The sequence below is a fragment of the Quercus robur genome, chromosome 2, assembly GCF_932294415.1.
Source record: "Quercus robur chromosome 2, dhQueRobu3.1, whole genome shotgun sequence".
NCBI classification, from domain to species: domain Eukaryota; kingdom Viridiplantae; phylum Streptophyta; class Magnoliopsida; order Fagales; family Fagaceae; genus Quercus; species Quercus robur.
The window spans coordinates 82,761,542-82,780,981 of NC_065535.1; the positions used below are offsets into that span (position 1 = coordinate 82,761,542).

At 37.1% G+C, this 19,440-nt stretch overlaps 1 protein-coding gene and 1 pseudogene across 3 annotated transcripts in view; one reads left to right on the forward strand and one right to left on the reverse strand.

The window, feature by feature from the left end:
- Window positions 1-846: 846 nt before the first annotated feature.
- LOC126704400 ((+)-pulegone reductase-like) lies at window positions 847-1,992 on the reverse strand (annotated as a pseudogene).
- Window positions 1,993-5,434: 3,442 nt separating this feature from the next.
- The window catches only part of LOC126715376 (nuclear pore complex protein NUP205), a 44,788-nt gene continuing 30,782 nt past the window's right edge, over window positions 5,435-19,440 (forward strand). For 2 of the 3 annotated variants that reach the window (XM_050415950.1, XM_050415951.1), the window contains exons 1-7: window positions 5,439-5,818; window positions 5,989-6,084; window positions 6,412-6,486; window positions 6,602-6,706; window positions 6,801-6,911; window positions 16,713-16,872; window positions 18,815-18,900. In XM_050415950.1, coding sequence (XP_050271907.1) covers window positions 5,678-5,818; window positions 5,989-6,084; window positions 6,412-6,486; window positions 6,602-6,706; window positions 6,801-6,911; window positions 16,713-16,872; window positions 18,815-18,900 — 774 coding nt within the window. In that variant the 5' untranslated portion in view covers window positions 5,439-5,677. Of the gene's footprint in view, window positions 5,819-5,988; window positions 6,085-6,411; window positions 6,487-6,601; window positions 6,707-6,800; window positions 6,912-16,712; window positions 16,873-18,814; window positions 18,901-19,440 lie in introns of all 3 variants that reach the window. The other variant, XM_050415952.1, reaches the window with a different exon arrangement.

Here is a 19,440-nt window from a genome sequence, read left to right on the forward strand (position 1 = left end):
TTGAGAAATGCTACCGTAATATTTTTACAATAAATTTTAAGTAACAGATTGTTATTAGTTAATATTGGTTAGAAAAAAAAGTAATTTCAATGGTGGGTTCAAATTAGAACTAGTAACAACTTTCCACATAAATTTTGTTGTGAAAATATTGCGAAAAATGTTGTGAACGTAACATTTCTCATAATAAATTTTACACAGTAAGTTGTTATTGGTTCTCATTTGGACCTACTAATGACATTATTTTTTTTTTATCTACCATTAAAAACTCGTCATATAGACTTTATTGTGAAATTTTTGTAAAAATGTTGTGTCCATAACTTGCATTAAGAGAGATAATTGAAACAAAGAATTCTCTTATATATATATATATATATATCTTGTCCTTTTTGGTAATTTATAACTCAAACCTCCACTTTTATAAATGCTAGCCAAACACTTAGCTTTTTCAAAAAGCACTTTTTAATCGTTTTTACCAAACACTCAACTTTTTGAAAAATCACTTTTTCATTATACACTTTTTGAAAACTCAACTTTTTAAAAAAACCCAACTTCAAAAAGCTGAACCAAACTCACCTAAATTCAAATTCAAATCTCTCTCCTCGACGACTTGATTCTTATCAATTAAATTGCCAAAAGTATCTGGATTAAAAATAGATAAATTGCCAGAAGTATCTTGTATGCATACTGCATAGATAAGATGTCCACGTGAAAGGGTATTATATAATAACAATATCCATTACCACAACAACAAAAAATGATAAACAGGGAATTTTTATTCCCTTTTATTTATCAAACAAAATGAGTTTTATTTATTTATACTATATTTTATTTTATTTTTCTTCTCATTCACTCGTCTGCAATCTTAACACCACGAAACAGTCCAACAAAAGCTGAGGGAATGTTCTCCAAACCAAGTGTGATGTCTTCAAGTGCCTGCATATTTCCAGTACGAAGGTGATCTGAAGTTGTTGATATAAAATCTGCATACACATTCATACAATCAGTGGGTAAACATCCTTGGATTCTGATCCTCTTGTTAACAACATACAGCATCTTTAAACTTGTTTGCTTTCCAACATCTATGTACTCGGAGATTGCCCCAAAAACAACAACTGTACCAAAAGCATTCATGTTAGCAACTGTTGCTTCTAGCATCTCACCCCCGAAGTTGTCGAAATACATGTCAATTCCATGTGGGAAGTGTCTGTAGTAGAATCAAATTCAACCACATACAATCAACTATATTAATTAATTCATATTTAATCAGCTTCCAACTATAATCTTTAGTGTAAACTTGATGTTCTGACCTTTTCAAAGCTGATTTCAAATCTTTTTCTTTCTTGTAGTTGAAGGCATCATCAAATCCAAGCTTTTCCTTAAGAAATCCCACCTATATATAACAAGTTCATTATAAAAATTAAGTTTTTATGTAAGATTAAAACCATGCAAATTACTACTTCAGATTGCTAACAAAGTCAAAAAGTAATGCATGAGTGTGACCTTTTTTGGTTGCTTCCAGCGCAGCCAACAACATAGTAACCAAATAGTTTGGCATACTGTCCAATGAAGTTTCCAACCGATCCAGAAAATGTAATATAAAGAGTTTCTCCCCCTTCTTGGGTTTGCAGACTTCAAAAAACCCACCATAGGCTGTCAGTCCATTAAAGCTTGTTAAAACAAACAAACAAGCAATACCAATTGAAGGAAAAAAGAAAAAGAAAGGGAAACAAATTCCAAGCGCAGCACAGTGAGATTTCTCAAATTTTTGTGAAGAATTCAGGTGCCACTATGAGATTGAAAGCAATCACCAGCTTATTTTGTCAGGGGTAAAATTGGATTTTTGAGAAAAAGCTGAGGGTAAATTACGTAGAAGGTAAAACTTTTCTAACAGTAATATTTTTGCATTTGTTGCAATTTGCAATTACAGCTCAAAGATGCCACATGCAAACACAGAATTCCTTCATACTGGAAAAATAAACTTTGATAACGCATGTTTGCAATAATTTACCAAACACGAGTTTTGGGTTTTGAGCTAGAAAACGCGCATTTTGAGCTCCTTAAAGTGGAACCAAACGGGCAATTAGGGAATTTTAAATATGAATCAATTTTAAATAGAAAGGCAATTTAATGGTGCTTGCCAGCCAAAGAGAATTATGTGGTTGAAACTCCCTGTGTGGCAACCACACTAGTCACACATTTTGCTAAACATAGCCATCAAAGGATTCTCTTACAATAGAGTAATATTTCCCATTTGGTTGGTGATGTGACTTGACTAGTAAGTTCTTTGGTGGAGAAAATGGAAAGTGGGAAAGTAGAAAATGTTAAGAACATAGAAAATACACTTGTTTGCCATCATGTGTGTTTGGTAGAGAGAATGGAAAAATAGATAAATAAAGAGTAAATTACTATTATACCCTTATTATTAAAGAATAATGAAAAAGTATGAGTACTTTTGTAGCTTTTTTTTTTCCCCCTCAATGCAATGTTTTCTCATCTTTGTTCCCCATTTTGGAGAAAAAAAATGGTGGGCTTAGGTGGAAAACTCTATACACTCCATTTTATTTTCTCTCACTTTCATTTCAACCAAAATAATGGAAAATCATATTTTTCTCTCTCTTTTCTTTCCCCAGTCTTCCATTCTCTCATTTCAAACATAATGTTTATTGAGCTTCAGTTTTGTGTAGACTAGCAACTCATTAACTCTAATTTAGATTAACCACAATTAAAGTTTAAATGAGTTGGTGAAATTAGATCCTAGGTTTATTCCACTTTGAATTATGACTTTTAGTGAACACTTCCCATTTCACTTTGAAATGAAGAAAATCAAATTCTATGTACCATACAGCTTAACCATATTTTTCTTCAACTCACCAAGGAAGAAGATTTATAAGCCATATTCTTCAATTAAATTTGTTAAACTTCATTGTGTATTGAATGTGGGAGACCATTGGTTAAAATTAAATTTGTTTAGATTGATAAGCCATTTATGTGTACCAAACACCATTTGTTAAAATTATTAGTGCATTGAACTTGTTACTCACTAGTTTGTAGATGTATAACCCTCCAATATTGGTTTAAAGCTGCCTCTCAGATATTTGAAAATACACTATATTGCTTGCTAGTGATCTTTGTTAGGATTCGTGAGAAACTAGCCCGACTATTCCAACTGCATCAACAATGTTTAGCCATGACATGCATTACACTTTTAGAAAGGGGGTAAATAATTAATTGGTTATGCAAATTGTATCCTCTAAGTTTGATTAAAATTCATTTCAGTCCTTTAACTTTACTTTCATTTAATTGAATCCTCTAAGTTTCAAATTTATTCAATTACGGTCCTTTGTCCAATTCCATTAAAATTTGTCATAAAGTATGCAATTAACTAATAAAAAAATTTGAAAAAAAAATTCTCACATAAAAAATCTTTGAAATATTTTTATTAACAAAATTGAACAGAAGACCTAAATTAAATAAATTTGAAACTTAAAAGGATTTAATTGAACAAAAGTAAAGTTAGAAGACTGAAATTAATTTCAGTCAAACTTAGAGGGTGTAATTTACATTTTACTTTACTCTACTCTACTCTCCTCCACTCCCTCTCCTCAATCCAAGTGGACCCTAAACTCTACTTTTAGATGTTGTGAGGGGCCATCTTGTAGATAGGGAACAACTCTAGTATAAGAGTTGTAATCTTCACTTAGTTCAATACCATATATGCAACTTAATATATAATATATAGAAATATAATAAATATTTTTTTAATATATTATTTTATTTTTTCTTTCGAAATAGTTTTTAAAAATTTATTTTTCATCTCATTTATCTTATTAAATATTTCTTTCAACTCATCCTTGGAGTAAGGTTTGAATGGGTTACAAATTTGTATCAGCATGCTCAATTAACAACTACTAGAAGTCATTTTACGTAAAACTCTTAGGGGTGTTCACCAAACTGCAAAAACTGCACAAACCATAAAAATTACACCAAAATCGCTTGCAAAATGGCATAACTGTACCGCACTGCAAGTAACAGTACACCACACTGCATGATGCAGTGCAATTTGTGGTTTTATAATAAGAAAACTGTACTGCATTGCACCCTGATATATTAATATATTTTTTAATATTAAATATATTATTAATAGTTTAATAACCCTAGTTTTCAAAAAAAAAAAAAAATTAATAACCCTAACAAGTGTTGATTTGGAAAGATATCCCAAAATAAAGAAAAATTAACTCAATAGTTTAAAACTTGGCCCAAAACAAAGGGAAAAAATCAATTTTGGGCTGGGTAGGATAAATCCAAAATTTGAAAAATATACCGACTTCAAACCGCATTATAGATGCTACACCGCATATGTGATCGCAAAAATGAAGTGTGGTGCGATTATGGTTTTGGCTAAACTCTAAACCGCACCGCACCTCACCGCACAAGTGAATGTAAAAATGAAGTGCGGCGCTATTATAATTTTGACTAAATCGCATCACAAAGCGTGTTGCTAAGAATAGCCCAAAATCGCACCACGAACACCCCTAAAATCACCCATCAAAAAATGAAAATGCCGATGAGCATTTGGTAAGGTTTGGTAATTTTCCAGATAGAGTATTAATTCCATCATGATGGTTGTTCCTAAGAGAATCAATAAGTCTAGATCCATAACATATTTTACTATTTTTATTTTTATAATTACTAAGTTATAAGTTGTAACTGAAGTATAATAAAGGTAATGTCAATAAGGGACTCGTGTGAATTTTTTTTTTTTTTAGAGAGTTTCAACCCATAACATCCGTTCCATGTGAAAGTGATATTGCAATAATCACAATCTTGTACCTCATATGTGAAAAAGCTGTGAAATTCAAAGTGTTTATAATTTTAATTGTTGTAAGAAAATTACCTCCACCACCATTTGTGATCTTGCTTGCCCATAGACTTTAAAATTGCACAAGCTTGCATATAATTAACCTTATTTATTTATGAAAGTAGAAATTTTGAAAGGCAAATTATATTTTTCTATCCTAAATTATCATCTCGAATACACCTGACCTTTTAAACTATTGAAATGCATAATTAACCCTAATTTTAAAAATGCATTACACTTAACTCCATATAATTTGTTTTGTGATTCATTTTGACAGAATTTGGTCTTTCAATGAAAAACTCCATCAAATTTAACACTAAAATAGATATTCAAGAAAACATTGAAACAAAATTATAATTTTTGGTCGCGATGATAATTTAGAATAAGAAAATGTAATTTGCCCAAATTTAAACTTGATAGGACGAGATGAACACGCGCCTTGCAAGCGCTCATTTAAAAAAAAAAAAAAAGGGTTCAGTCTTCAGACTTTTTTTTTTTTGACTGAGAGTCATCAGACTTAAAAATAATATAAACTCGCACCTTTTTATTTTGAGAAAAACATTTTCATTTTTCACTAATTTGAAATTTCTCAGGGCTTATGTAGGGTTTACTGAAACTTTCTCACTGTTTCTCTCTCTCTCTCTCTCTCTCTCTCTCGCAATTTTCTCGTCTTCAACCTATTTCCCGCCCTTTCGCCCCCCCAAAATTTCCATTCTGCACAATTCCAATACACTTCTCCACACTTGTCTCTTTCTCTCTCCTAGGGTTTCGACCTTTTCTCACACTACTACTCCTACTCCTACTACTACCACCACCACAATGGTCACGCCGAAGCAACTCCTATCCACAATCGAATCGGCCCTCCTCGGCCCTTCGCCTCCGACTCCCGCTCAGCGCATCGAGCTCATGCACGCCATTCGCAACTCCGTCTCCTCCCTCCAATCCCTCCTCTCATTCCCGGTAACCCTTTCAGCATAATTGAATTTGGTTATTTTGCCATTTCTGCCTTTCTTTACTGTTACTCTGATTCTTTGTGAAAATTGAAATGTAATCGCAGCTTATTTAGTTACTGGTGTTGCTCTTCTGATTCATTATTTGGTTGTTGTTAATTTTGTTGTTGTTGTTGTAAGCCTCCGAAACCCTCGGACCGGGCACAAGTGCAGTTAAGGGAAGTTAGGCTTCCGGATTCGCCGCCCATTTCGCTCGATGATCAGGATGTCCGTATTGTAAGTTTGTCTCCTACTCAGTTCCATTGTGAAAATGTAGGGAAGGAAAAATTACCTCTGGATTTTGGTGCGATTTTCGTGTTCAGTACATGTTTTAGCGAGAATACTTGTAGTATGACCGATTAATGAATTGTTTTATTTTCCTATATTCATGGAAGTTTTGATTAGCAGTTTCAATCGTTTATGCATTGTACCAGTTATGAACTTTTATATTTTTTATGGAAGGAGTAATGATTATGGTCCTACAATGCAGTTTTTTTATTTTATTTAAATTTTTTTTTATCACATAATTTCTATATTTATTTTTGATATTGTGATGGATTACAGGCTCTGAAATTGAGTGATGACCTTCATCTCAATGAAATAGATTGTGTACGTTTGCTTGTTTCAGCGAATCAAGAGGTGAATTTGGGCTTTCATTTTTTTGTATACACTTTTCGTTTTTGGCACTACTGTCTCATATCTGTTTTATTGCTTGATTTTTCTTGATAAGTTTTATATTGTTTTTTGTTTCTAGTGGAGTTTAATGGGACGAGACCCATCGGAGATTTTGCGCCTTGCAGCAGGACTTTATTATACTGAGAGAAGAGATCTTATAACAGCCCTCTATACGCTATTTAGGGTATGTGTTTGCCTTGTCCATCCCATTCTCTTAGCGCCTTTGGTTGTAAGTTGGCCTTTGTTCTTTCTAATGAATTCTTTAACTGTTGCTGCAGGCTGTTGTGCTGGATCAGGGTCTTGACACTGATATAGTATCAGATGTTCAGAAATATCTAGAAGATCTTATCAATTCTGGGCTCAGACAGCGCTTAATTTCTCTTATAAAGGTTTGAACCTTAACAATGTTTTCTTTCACCTCATGCCTACTCAAATGTGTAGTTATGCCTTTCAATGCAAGCATGTTCCCTTAGTATTGTTAGTGTTTTAGTCTTAGTTCAGTCAATTGAAATAAGATTTAATGATCAGAGCATAATTCTTGTAATTCTAGAGAGATGTTGATTATGCTTTTTGGCAGTTAATTTAATCTGACCTGTTTTCTTGATTTTCTTACGGACTTGTTCCAATGACTTTTTTGATAAATAACGTAAGAATATTATTAATAATAAAAATATTGCCAAACCGAGTACATTGGGGATGTACTATGGGGGCACAAGTCAGGAAACAAAAGAACAACGGTCAAGAAACAAAGAAAAGGAAGAACAAGAAAAATGAGAAAAAACCACACTCCATTCAAAGAGAGTGTGTAGGAAAAAAGACTTAAGCTCCAATAAAGAGCGTTCACAACCCTCAAAACTTCTATCATTCCTTTCACGCCAAATGCACCAAATCAAGCAATGAGGCACCATTCTCCAAACATCAATATGGCGATGTCGCACAAACTTTCCTTGCCAAGCCTCAAACAACTCAAGAACAGTATGAGGCATAACCCATTGAATACCAAACAAGCAGAAAACCATGGACCACAACTCCCAAGCTATGGAGCAATGAAGTAGAAGATGATCCACCGACTCCCCACTTCTCTTACACATATAACACTAGTCAAGCACCATCACTCGTCTTTTACGAAGGTTATCTGTTGTTAAGATCTTACCCAAGGAAGCAGACCAAGAAAAAAACACCACCCTTGGGGGAACCTTTGATTGCCATATCATTCTCCATGGAAAAGAAACAAAAGTAGGAGGGTAGAATGAGTTATAATAACCTCTAACCTCAAAACCTCTATTCCTTGCAGGTTTCCAATAAACCTTATCAGGACCAAACCCCCGCACCGTCGAAGAATAGACCAATTCCATAAACCGGTCAAAGGCTTCTTCTTCCTAATCTTGTGGTGGACGACGAAATTGCACATTCCAGTGAAACCTCCCAGCAGACCAACCCATAACTTCAGCCACCGAAGAATCCTTTGACCTACTAAGACGATAAAGCTCTGGAAATGCCTCTTGGAAAGTTCCATCCCCACACCACACATGCTTCCAAAATTTCACTCTAGTACCATCCCCCACATCATAAACAAGGAATTTAGAGAAGTTCAACCAGCCACTTCTAATGTATCTCTACAGGCTGACTCCATAAGGACTTGTCACCTTTTTCGTACACCATCCACCCCAAATATTCCCATATTTTGCCTCTATAACCCTCCTCCATAAAGCATCAGTCTCCATGCCATACCTCCACAACCATTTACCTAGCAAGGCAGAATTAAAGTTCCCCAACCGTCGTATACCCAACCCCCCCAACTGCAAAGGCCTACAAACCTTGGCCCAATTAACTAAATGTATTTTAGGTTCACCACCAATCCCATTCCACAGAAAGTCTCTCTGTAATTTCTCCATACGCTTTGCCACCTTCCCTGGTAAAGGAAGAAGGGAAAAAAAGTATGTAGGTAAAGACAAGAGTGAGCTTTTAATGAGAGTCACCTTACCCTCTCTAGATAAATACATTCTCTTCCAACCTGCTAATCTCCTCTCCATTCTCTCTAGGATAGGATTCCAAATAGATAAATCCTTAAATTTGGCACCTAAAGGAAGACCCAAATATTTCAAGGGCAAAGAAGACTGCCCACACCCCAACAGACCCACCAAATCCTCCAAATTGTGTACCCCACCAACAGGAACCAGCTCAGACTTCCCCAAATTAATATGAAGCCTTGAGACCTCCTCAAATTTAGCAAGTATCGCCCTCAAATTAGCAATCTGAGAAGGTTTAGCATCACAAAAAATCAGAGTGTCATCTGCAAATAAAAGGTGAGACACCATCACTGATGAACCAGCCGTACTACCCACAGAAAAACCTGAGAATTGCCCAGCGGAGGCAGCCACATCCAACATACAGCTTAGTGCCTCCATCACAATATCAAACAACAACGGAGATAAAGGATCCCCTTGCCGAAGCCCTCTAGAGCTACCAAAGAAATCAGATGGGCTACCATTGATCAGAATAGAAAACTTTATAGTTGAAATGCAATACCATATCCATTTTCTCAATTTCTCAGAGAAACCACAACGCTGCAGCATATACATTAAAAAATCCCAGCACACATGATCATATGCCTTTTCCACATCCAATTTACATAACACACCTGGAACTCCTGACTTCAATCTACTATCAATACATTCAGAAGCAATCAGGACGGAATCCAAAATCTGTTTACCCCTCACAAAAGCATTTTGTGAATTCGAAATAAGCCCATGCACCACCCTACGAAGGCGATTAGCCAACACCTTAGAGATAATCTTATAAATCCCGCCAACTAAGCTAATGGGCCGAAAGTCCTTGACCTCCACAGCATCCACTTTCTTAGGAATACGGGCAAGGAAGGAGGCATTAAGACTCTTCTTAAACACCGCCTAAGTATGGAAGTTGTGGAACACAGCCATAATTTCTGTTTTCAAAATGCCCCAACAAGACTGGAAGAATGCCATTGAAAAGCCATCTGGACCAGGTGCCTTGTCACCATTGAAACCATTAATCACCTCAACTACCTCTTCTTCCTCAAAAGGCCTATCTAGCCAACTTGCATCTTCCACCGAGATACTAGCAAACTCCACATCATCTAATATAGGTCTATTAGCCACATTCTCCAAATAAAGCTGCTTATAAAACTGAGAGATACAGTTTGCTATGGCAGCCGGGTCTGAAGACAATACCCCATCCACCATAAGCCTCTCAATAGAATTAACCCTCCTATGAGAGTTAGCTATGCGATGAAAAAATTTAGTGTTCCTGTCACCTTCCTTAACACAAAGAATTCTAGATTTTTGCGTTCAACTTATTTCTTCCAACAGAGTAGCTTGTTCTAACTCATCACGGATTCTACCCATTTCTACCCTTTCCTCTACTGATAAACCCCGACTCTCCTCCATATTCTCAAAAACACTTAGGTCCTTCCACAATTTTTTAATCCGAACTTCAACATGACCAAACACCTCCACATTCCATCTTTTCAAATCATTTTTTAAGAGCTTCGATTTATTGGCCAGAATGAAACTCGGTGCACCATGAACCTGATAGGAATCCCACCAAGACCGAACCCTATCCACAAAACCTTCATCCTTGAGCCACATATTCTCAAATCTAAACGGCATACTCCCTCTCTGGAAGGATCCACCCTCAAGGACAATTGGAAAATGATCCAAGCACAACCTAGACATCCGTCTTTGAGAAACTGTTGGAAACCTATCCTCCCAATCTGCAGAAAACAAGAATCTATCCAGCCTAGCCTTCGAGACAACTTCTCTAGAATTTGACCAAGTAAAAGAACCCCCTTGCAATGGCAAGTCAATGAGACCCTGTTCCGAAATAAAATTGGAGAACTCCTGCATAGCAGTAGTGAAAGAATTAGACCCCAATCGTTCGGAAGGGAACCTAACCACATTGAAGTCCCCACCCACACACCATAGGACACTCCACTAGCTATTCAAGCCACAAAGTTCCTCCCATAAAAACTTCCTGTCTCTGTGTAAATTAGGACCGTAAACACTAGAAAACGCCCAAACAAACTGATTTGACACATTTGTAAACTTACAAGAAACCGAAAATCTCCCCACTGCTTCCTCCATTTTATTCACAACTCGAGTATCCCACATCACTAACACCCCACCAGAAGCTCCACAAGAACCTAAATAAGACCAATCAACATGTTGTCCACCCCACAAGTTACGAATCACCGCTCTATTAATCAACCCCATTTTGGTTTCTTGAAGACAAACCACATTTGGCCCCCACTTTCTAATCAAGTTTCTAACCCTGAGCCTTTTATCCTGCTCATTCAACCCTCTTACATTCCAAGAAATAATCTTCACATTCATTGATAAGACACTAGAGCCCGCTCAGAACTTACACTCCTTGCTTTATTTAGATCATACTCAACCTTCAAAGATGTCAACAGATTCTTCAACTCCCGTTGCCCTTTCTGGCCTGACTTGACCAACTTCGTTTGATCACCCACCTCACGTTTCTTTTTATCTTTCTTTTTGGTCTCAATGGCTAATAACAAACCAGTAATCTGCTCCTCAAAACCTTCCAATGAAGTGTCCACAGATTTCTTGAAAGCCTTTATCCTATTGGTTACCAACTGTGATAGTTGGCAACTATCCACACTCTCCTTACACCCAATCTCTTGCACTTGACTAGACTCCAACTCCGTCGGACCTTCCGTGGCCAAAGGTAACACAACTAATGGCTCATCACCATCCTCACACAACTTCAGCGTTTCACCAACTTCCCACAACTCACTCTCTGACCCTGGAAAATACTCTACTAGCCCCGCACACTCATCTGCCCAACTAACCCTCTGCCCTTCATAAGTACAAGTCATTACCTGGTACACAATGTCCCTCCAAACTTGAGCTGACTGACATACTATCTGGAGAACGATACAGAGACAATGGGAGCACTAGTTGCCTGCCATCATGTAATTGTAAAATCCAGTCTCTGGAATTACCCCAAGACTTATCTAAGTCTCCCACCAAATCCTTTATAGTTGGGCCAGATAATTGAGCTCCCTCAAAAACAAAATTACCCGGACCTTCCAAACCCACAAAATCCTCCTCCCCAACCACCGATGCCTCTGGAATATCCAAAGAAACTTTCGCCGGTACTATCGGATTCGTTGCCGGTTCCGATATCATGTCCGATGGCCCAACCGGCACTAGTTCTGACCCACCCAGCTCTTTGATCGGCGAGGTTATAACGTGGGAGGCTTGAACCACCACCGCTGGTCCAGTCGACACAGTGGGTGCCTGAGCTAGAGGGATCGTGATGTCCTCTTCTCCCTTGCCCGCCACTTCCGTCACTGCTAAGGATGGATTCATGGCCACCGATACCCACAACGGCGTCGCATGTTGCTCCGATACGGTGGGTGTGGTCCTTGAGCTCTCAACTTCCTTCGTGGCACTCCTACCTGAGCTCGGCATACTTAATCCAGTCTGATGTGAAGCCTCCAGAGCCTTAAGTCCAGAAGTTGAACTCTCGCCAGCCTCAAAAGATAGTGGGCTTGACAGACCCAGGCCCAAAGTGAGTTCTTTTTTGCCCAACAAGGCTTGGGCATTCTATTTGGCTGAGCCCAGACCCACACTAATATTATGGGAAGTCTTACTCACCCATTTTCCAGCCTGTTTAACACCTTTAACACCATCCCAAGATACCCGCCTCTTTCCAAATTCATTCACATTCACAGTCAAACCTCTCCCTAGCCAACGTCCCTTCCTCTTATCACATAACTTTCCAAACTCAAACATATTTGAATTCAAATTGGGCTTCAAGGAAATATTGCATTTATTACCTTCCGGGATTTTCTCCTCAAAATTATTCTTACCGTTAATACCATCTTTCCATCCCTCACCACCACCCACGGCTGACTGGGAACAACTACCAGCCTGAGTTCCAGAAACTGCTACCTGTGTGCAAGAATAATCACTTGGAAACTCCACCAAATTCATCACAGTACCAGCCTGAACTTTTTCTTTGCGGAGGGGATGCTGAACCTGCTTCAACCTTGCCTGTACTGGAACTTTGACAGCCTCCACATAAGACCTGGCAGGTTGATATTTTGGGATTTGCTTAAACCTGAACGGTACAAATTTCGATCCACCCAACGCATATTGAGAAGGTTCCAGTAGCCTCTTAATTCAATCCCAAAGGTTCTCCATCCTTGTTGTAATTTTCCGGCAGGAATAAAAATAGTTCGCCGCAGCCCACCTACCTTAAGCTCTGTCACTGATAAGTACTGCCCATACGAGTTGAACCCCCGCTGCATCGTGTAAGCAATATCCCCTTCCCTGAACGTAAAGAATTGTTTAGGACTAACCCCACTCACGGTGTGTTCCAGATTCCACATTGTCCAAAGAGCTGCACTCTTGCCCATAAACACTGATTGCATGTAGTATTTACCCCGTTCAAGATCTTAAGGGAGAAAAAATTCCCACCTTCCTCAATCACCAACTGGAACAGCTTAGATTCAATAAAGAAACTACGAAATCCCCCCATACTGTCCCTAGGAAATAAAACTATAACAGGATTTGTGGCTAATTCGAGGTAGCCGGGCCTCCTCTCAACTCAGAGAGAGAGAGAGAGCATTGGTGGAATGGAAAGTTTGTTCCAATGACTTATATTATAAGATATAATTCCTTTTACTTTGACTACTAACCTTGTGTATATGAGAAATGTACTACTTACCAATTTATGTGTGTACAACCTTTTATTAATTTATTTTGATAATCAAGCAGAGATTTTATTATCAAAGAAAACACAGTACAAAAATCACAGAGTACAGAACCTCAGGGAGGAACACCCAAAACAAGAACCAGAAATAAGGCTCCCTAAGCAATCTCCCTGTAGCAGCTCAAAAAAAATGAAAAGAACAGAAGAATCACAGATTTCTCAGAGAGAAGATAAATATTAGTTTTATTGTTCTTCTACTGCAGCCAGGGTCCTTGTTGCTTGGTTCCAGAGGTTGTGTACCCTAGGAATTGTACTGGATTTTTTTTTTTTTTTTTTTTTTTGGGGGGGGGGGGGGGGTGGGGGTGTGTGAGAATTCGTAATGCCTTCTAGGTTACAACCTAGTTGGGTTAACTTAATGTTATCTAGGAGACCCCGTCCAACTAGAGACTAATTGATGTAGGAGTCTAATGCCTTACAAGGGTGACGATGATGTGGCATGAGAGGCTGACCTAGCACATGGCCATTCAAGCCAAAGGGTCCATTAAACATGGGCCATATTTGTTATCCATATGTACCAAGTTTGTTGTAGTACTTGAAAATTGGAGGGAAAATTAGATAGAGGCACATGCACATGCTAGATTTAATAATGCTCATGGCTTCTACTTCTAACAAATTCCTAAAATGAATCAAAATATTTGTGCCACTTTATGTTCCACCAATAAAAACTTGCCTCATGTTTCCTTATTTAATTAAATCCTCCTATTATACCTTTTTTTTTTTATTTTTTTATTTTTTTTTTAAATTTAGTTTCCCAAAATAAATTAATAAACCAAACACACCACCACCACCAACCTTGGTCAGCGCTAGCCACCGCTGTGCTTGACGTCACTGGCCAAGGCAACCACTGTCGCACTTGACATCACTGGTCACGGCAACCAACGTTGCCAGATCTACACCACCTCTGGACATCCAAGCAAATCCCACCACCACTCTCAATCCCACCAACCACCATCACTCCACCACCAAAAAAACTCAATAAATTTGGAACCACCATCACACAGAGGTTGTTTGCAAATGATATTATGAATTCTGTTTTTTATTAATTATAATCCCCCTTTATTGGAGCAATTTTAGTCATTTAAATGGCTTAACAGCCACTTGCGAAAGTTATGTTCAAAGAATTGACCTCCTCAAGCAAATTGGTCTTGAACTAAGTAAATGGGTTTCCTCAAGCAAACTTGAACAAACTTGCTTGAATGTGTGTCAATCTATTTAAACCCAACTAATGAATTATTAACCATCTCGTAGAAGGTAAAAGAAACCAATAATTGATGGTGGTTTTGGATTTGTTGGGTTTTTTTTGGTGGAGTGATGGTGATTGGTGGCATTTGCTTGTATGTCCGGCAGTGTAGATAGGGCGAAAGTGGTTGCCGTGATCAGTGACATCAAGGGCGGCAGTGGCCGGCGCCGGCCAAGGTTGATGGTGATGGTTTGTTTGGTTTCTTAATTTATTTTGGGTAATTAAATTAAGAAAAGGTACAATGGGAGGATTTAATTAAATAAGGAAACTTGTGGCAAGTATTTATTGGTGGAACATAGAGCAGTAGAGGGAAAGTTGGACATAAGATTTTGATTCTTCTGAAATGTAACATGTGCACTTGTCATTATCCATGTTTTCTTTCAATTTTCAAATACTACAATCAAGGTAGTCAAAAGCAAAAGGCGACCTTAAGGTGCCAAGGCCTTGTATCGCCTGAGATGTAAGGCGACAAAAAGGCACTAGCCTGAGTAAAGCGAGGCGCCAAATTCTTAATATATTTATTACACATATAGAACTTAAATCATATGTACCTAGTGTATCAAAATATTATAATTAGTTTTTTTTTTTCAATGTGTTGCATGAATAAATTAGGTCTATCAAATTATTTCAAAATAGGATTACCATGGTTTAGGCTCTATTAGTTATTCTAACAAATAGGTTTTACAACAAGCTTCTATATAACAATAAGTTTTACAACAAATTTCTATAAATTAATTTAACTAATTATACGTTTTATAACATGCCTTTTTAAATCAATAATCTAATAATAGGTTTCACAACAAACTTCTGTGAAAAAAAAAAAAAACCTTGAAGAATCTTTTGATCGGTTCATGGACATTGTTTACTCTTCGAAAGTGTGGGGGGTTGGCCCTGATAAGGTTTGTTGGAAGCTAACTAGGAGTAGAGGGTTTTAGGTTAGTAGTTTTTGTCTCTCCTTCTACCCTCCTTTCCTTTCGTTCCCTTGGAGGTTGGTGTGGCACTCAAAGGTTCCCCCAAGGGTGGCTTTCTTCTCATGGTCAGCTTCTTTAGGTAAGATTCTTACAACTGATAACCTTTGCAAAAGGCGTTTTTTTGTTCTTGATTGGTGTTACATGTGTAAGAGGTGTGGAGAGTCGGTGGATCATCTTCTGCTTCATTGTCCTTTAGCCTGGGAGTTGTGGTCATTGGTGTTTTGTTTGTTTGGGCTGCATTGGGTTATGCCACTTAAGGTTATTGAGTTGTTTGAATCTTGGCAAGGTAAATTTGGGCGGCATCGCAATATAGATTTTTGGAGACTTGTGCCGCATTGCTTGATGTGGTGTATTTGGAGGGAAAGAAATGCTCGCTGTTTTGAGGGATGTGAACGGTCCTTGCTAGGGACTAAGTCTTTTTTCCTACACACTCCTTGGTTGGAGTTTGGCTCTGTCGCATTTTTCTTGTTTTTCTCTTCCTCTTTTACTTGATCATTGTAATTTGGGTTCTTGATTTTCGCCCCCAAAGTACATCCCCAATGTACTCGGGCTGGTTTTTTTTTTTTTTTTTTGGTTTATTAATAAAATTTTTAGTTATCTATCAAAAAAAAAAAAAAAACCTTGGGGCTCTTGCCTTTGCGCCTTTTTCATGGCTTAAGGCAGTCGCATTGCTCGCATTGGCTCTGAAGGCGAGTGCCTCACTAAAGGCCCCTCTCCTTAGAGCCTTTAAGGCGCCTTAGTGGTGCCTTGCTTTGCCCGAGCGCCTAGGCGAGCTTCTGGCTTGCATTTGACTACAGTGCTATAATAAACTTGGCACATTTGGATTTAGCAACAATAACCATATGGTACATGTGAAATGAACTCTTATGCTTGATTGGCCTTGTGCCATGTCACTCTATCGTGCCTTGTCATTATTATCCTTGTAATACATTAGATTGTCCTGCAACTTAGATAGATATTGGGTTCAATAACAAAATCTTAAATCTGAATTTGGTTTGAATTGGTTGGATACTCCGGTTCTGATATTAAAAATCAAGTCAGCTTAGACTCTCTCTTAATTAAGGAAGTTTAAGCATATCCACTCATTGATTACCATATCTTTGATGTTCACCAAGGAAAACTTCTGTTGGATCCTACTTTTTGTGTAGCCACTTTCGTTAATGTTTTGAGCATAATTTATGTGTTTTTAATTACAGGAACTGAATCGGGAAGAACCAGCAGGTTTGGGTGGGCCCCACTGTGAGCGCTATGTTCTTGATTCTAGAGGTGCTCTTGTTGAGCGGCAAGCAGTGGTTTGTAGGGAAAGACTCATACTTGGCCATTGCCTTGTCCTTTCTGTTCTGGTTGTGCGGACAAGTAAGATTCAAACAAATTTCAAGTTGAATACACTATTTTATTACTTGCAAGTTGAACATTTATAATTATAAGTGACCTACACAAGTGTTGCAGTCACAACATGGGTTTCTGATGGCAATTAACAATTTAACAGACATCTTGAGACAAAGTTGGTTAACTTATATTTTATATACCTATTAAAATATTGAAAAAAGAAAAAGAAAAGAGGTTATGTATTTGTAACTTTATGCGACTCCCTTTACCCCATGTGTTGGGGAAAGCAAATAATAAATAAGACTAAGGTACACTTTTGGCCCTTAAAATGGGTTGTTTTGATTTTGGCCCTTTACATTTCAAAATTTTGATTCTGGCCCTCCATGTTTGATTCCATTTTCATACTACCCTTGTCGTCCATTTTCATTAGTAATTTGACCATCCATAATATGATTTTTTTGCCTATAACAATGAAATTCCTAGATTCCATACATTTTAAAGCTAGTATTTCATGAAATAGTTAAACATGAAGCGAATTGAATGGTTAGATTACTAACGAAAGTGGATGGTAGGGTCAATATGAAAATGAAATCAAACATGAAGCTCTAAAATTAAAACAACCCCAAACTTTAAGGGCCAAAAGTGTACTTTAGTCAAAAAATAAAATCTTTGAAATGCAGTTTGTTTGGTTTGTTTGATTCTTAAAGTTAGCGCTTGAAGTTTTACCCCACAAGTTTTGTCATGAGCTTGCGATTGGCATCTTATCATTCATGATGTATCCTCTATGAAATGCAATTATGGCAATCTAGCTCTCCATATTCCAATATTCTCATGATTTGTGCTGGCTACCAGTAGAAAAAACATTAAGATAAAATAATTGGAAGATATTAACCATGCTCCTTCTCGAGGGTTATCTGTCACATTAAGATAAAATATGAAGAATTTGGTCTTAGAATTCTTTAGAATGTAAAAAAAGTTCTTATACAGAAATCTTCTGATTTCCATCTTGTGGTATTTGAAATTCTACAAATTTAGAGGTACTTAGAAAACCTCCATCTAGCATGGCCTTTGTGAAGTTAACTGTTGTTTGATTGCGTGGGATTTAACTTGTTGAATAGAGTTGTAGGTATACCTCAATTAAGTGTGCAACTGGGTCTGCATATATCCATAGTTTCTGACTCATTGTAACCATAGTATGTTTGGGTTGGAATTTCCTTATTTTAGCTAGGTTTGACAGTGAGTTGAGAGGCGGGTATTGATTCTTTGAGCTTGACTGCGCTCAGTAGTCAGCTTGGTTAAGTTGATTTAGTTGTAGCTGAAACTTAATGATCAGGAAAAGTTCCTGAGCCATGCAAGTATTGTTCGATTTTTATGTTGTACTATCAATGCCTAGCAGAAGGATAAGAGATTGATTGAATATATCTTATTAAAAAAAAAAAGATTGATTGAATATTTGCATCAGAATATAAGTCCACTTCTGTGAGAATAAGCAATGGCCATGAAGCTGGAGATATGGCATAATGAGGCCAAATCTATACTATTTTAAGTGTACGAACATGTGTGATAGATTTCAAGCTAGGTCTTGTGTTTTGGTCCTGGAACCTAGGTTCTTTAGTAGATGTTGACATTGCAATGCCCTAATTTTAAAAACTAAATATGACAATTCAGTGTCAATCCCTGTTGGCATATCTAGAAAAAGTTTGTATTTTGCATAATTTTTCTTGCTGTCTTTTTTTTTTTTTTTTTTTCATTAATGAGTTTCTGTTCTTACTGATCATAAAAAAAGCTTATTTCCTAAACACATCTACATTTTAGAGCCCATGTTGAATTTGTTTAAATAAATATATTTTGTTTCTTTGTCCAGTAAAAGCCAAATAAGGGTAATCCAAATGTGATGCAATCAATTGTTTGTACTTTTCTCTTAGAAGAGTATTCATATTGCTAGTGCTGTATCATGTCTTGTTTGCAGGCCCAAAGGATGTAAAAGATATTTTTTCCACTTTAAAAGATAGTGCTATTGAACTTAGTCAGAGTAACACCACCTTAAAACATCAGGTATGTGTTTATATTCTTATGGACTGAAGGTTTTTTAGCTTATTGCATTTAGGGTTGGGTTTGAAAATTATTGAGTGTTTGACACTTAAGACACACATGGAGTCATGGATAAGAATCCAGTTAGGGCTGAATTGGATGGCTTGAGAAGTTTGAGCTAGTGGAATTGTGGGAAGATTGATAAAGAAAATATGGTATTCGTCGTTGCCATCTAGCAGGAAAGTACAGAGATCCCATTATAGGTGGAGGTTTTTCTTGATGGTGGTGGTAGTCTTTGATTTCTAAATGGGCAATGCTGTTTAGACTTTGGAGAATGTTTGTTGTGCTCCCTTGGATAAAATCTTCATTGGCAACATGGCAGATTTTATGCCTTTGATTGTTTTGAATTGTTTTAGCTGTAAACTGGAGAGAATTCCCCCCACCCCCCAAAACAAAAAAAAAAAAAGAAAAAGAAAAAAAATTTCTCCTCAACACAAACTCATTGTATGTATTATTCATGAATTTATTTTACTTATCAAAAAATATATATATATTCATGAATGT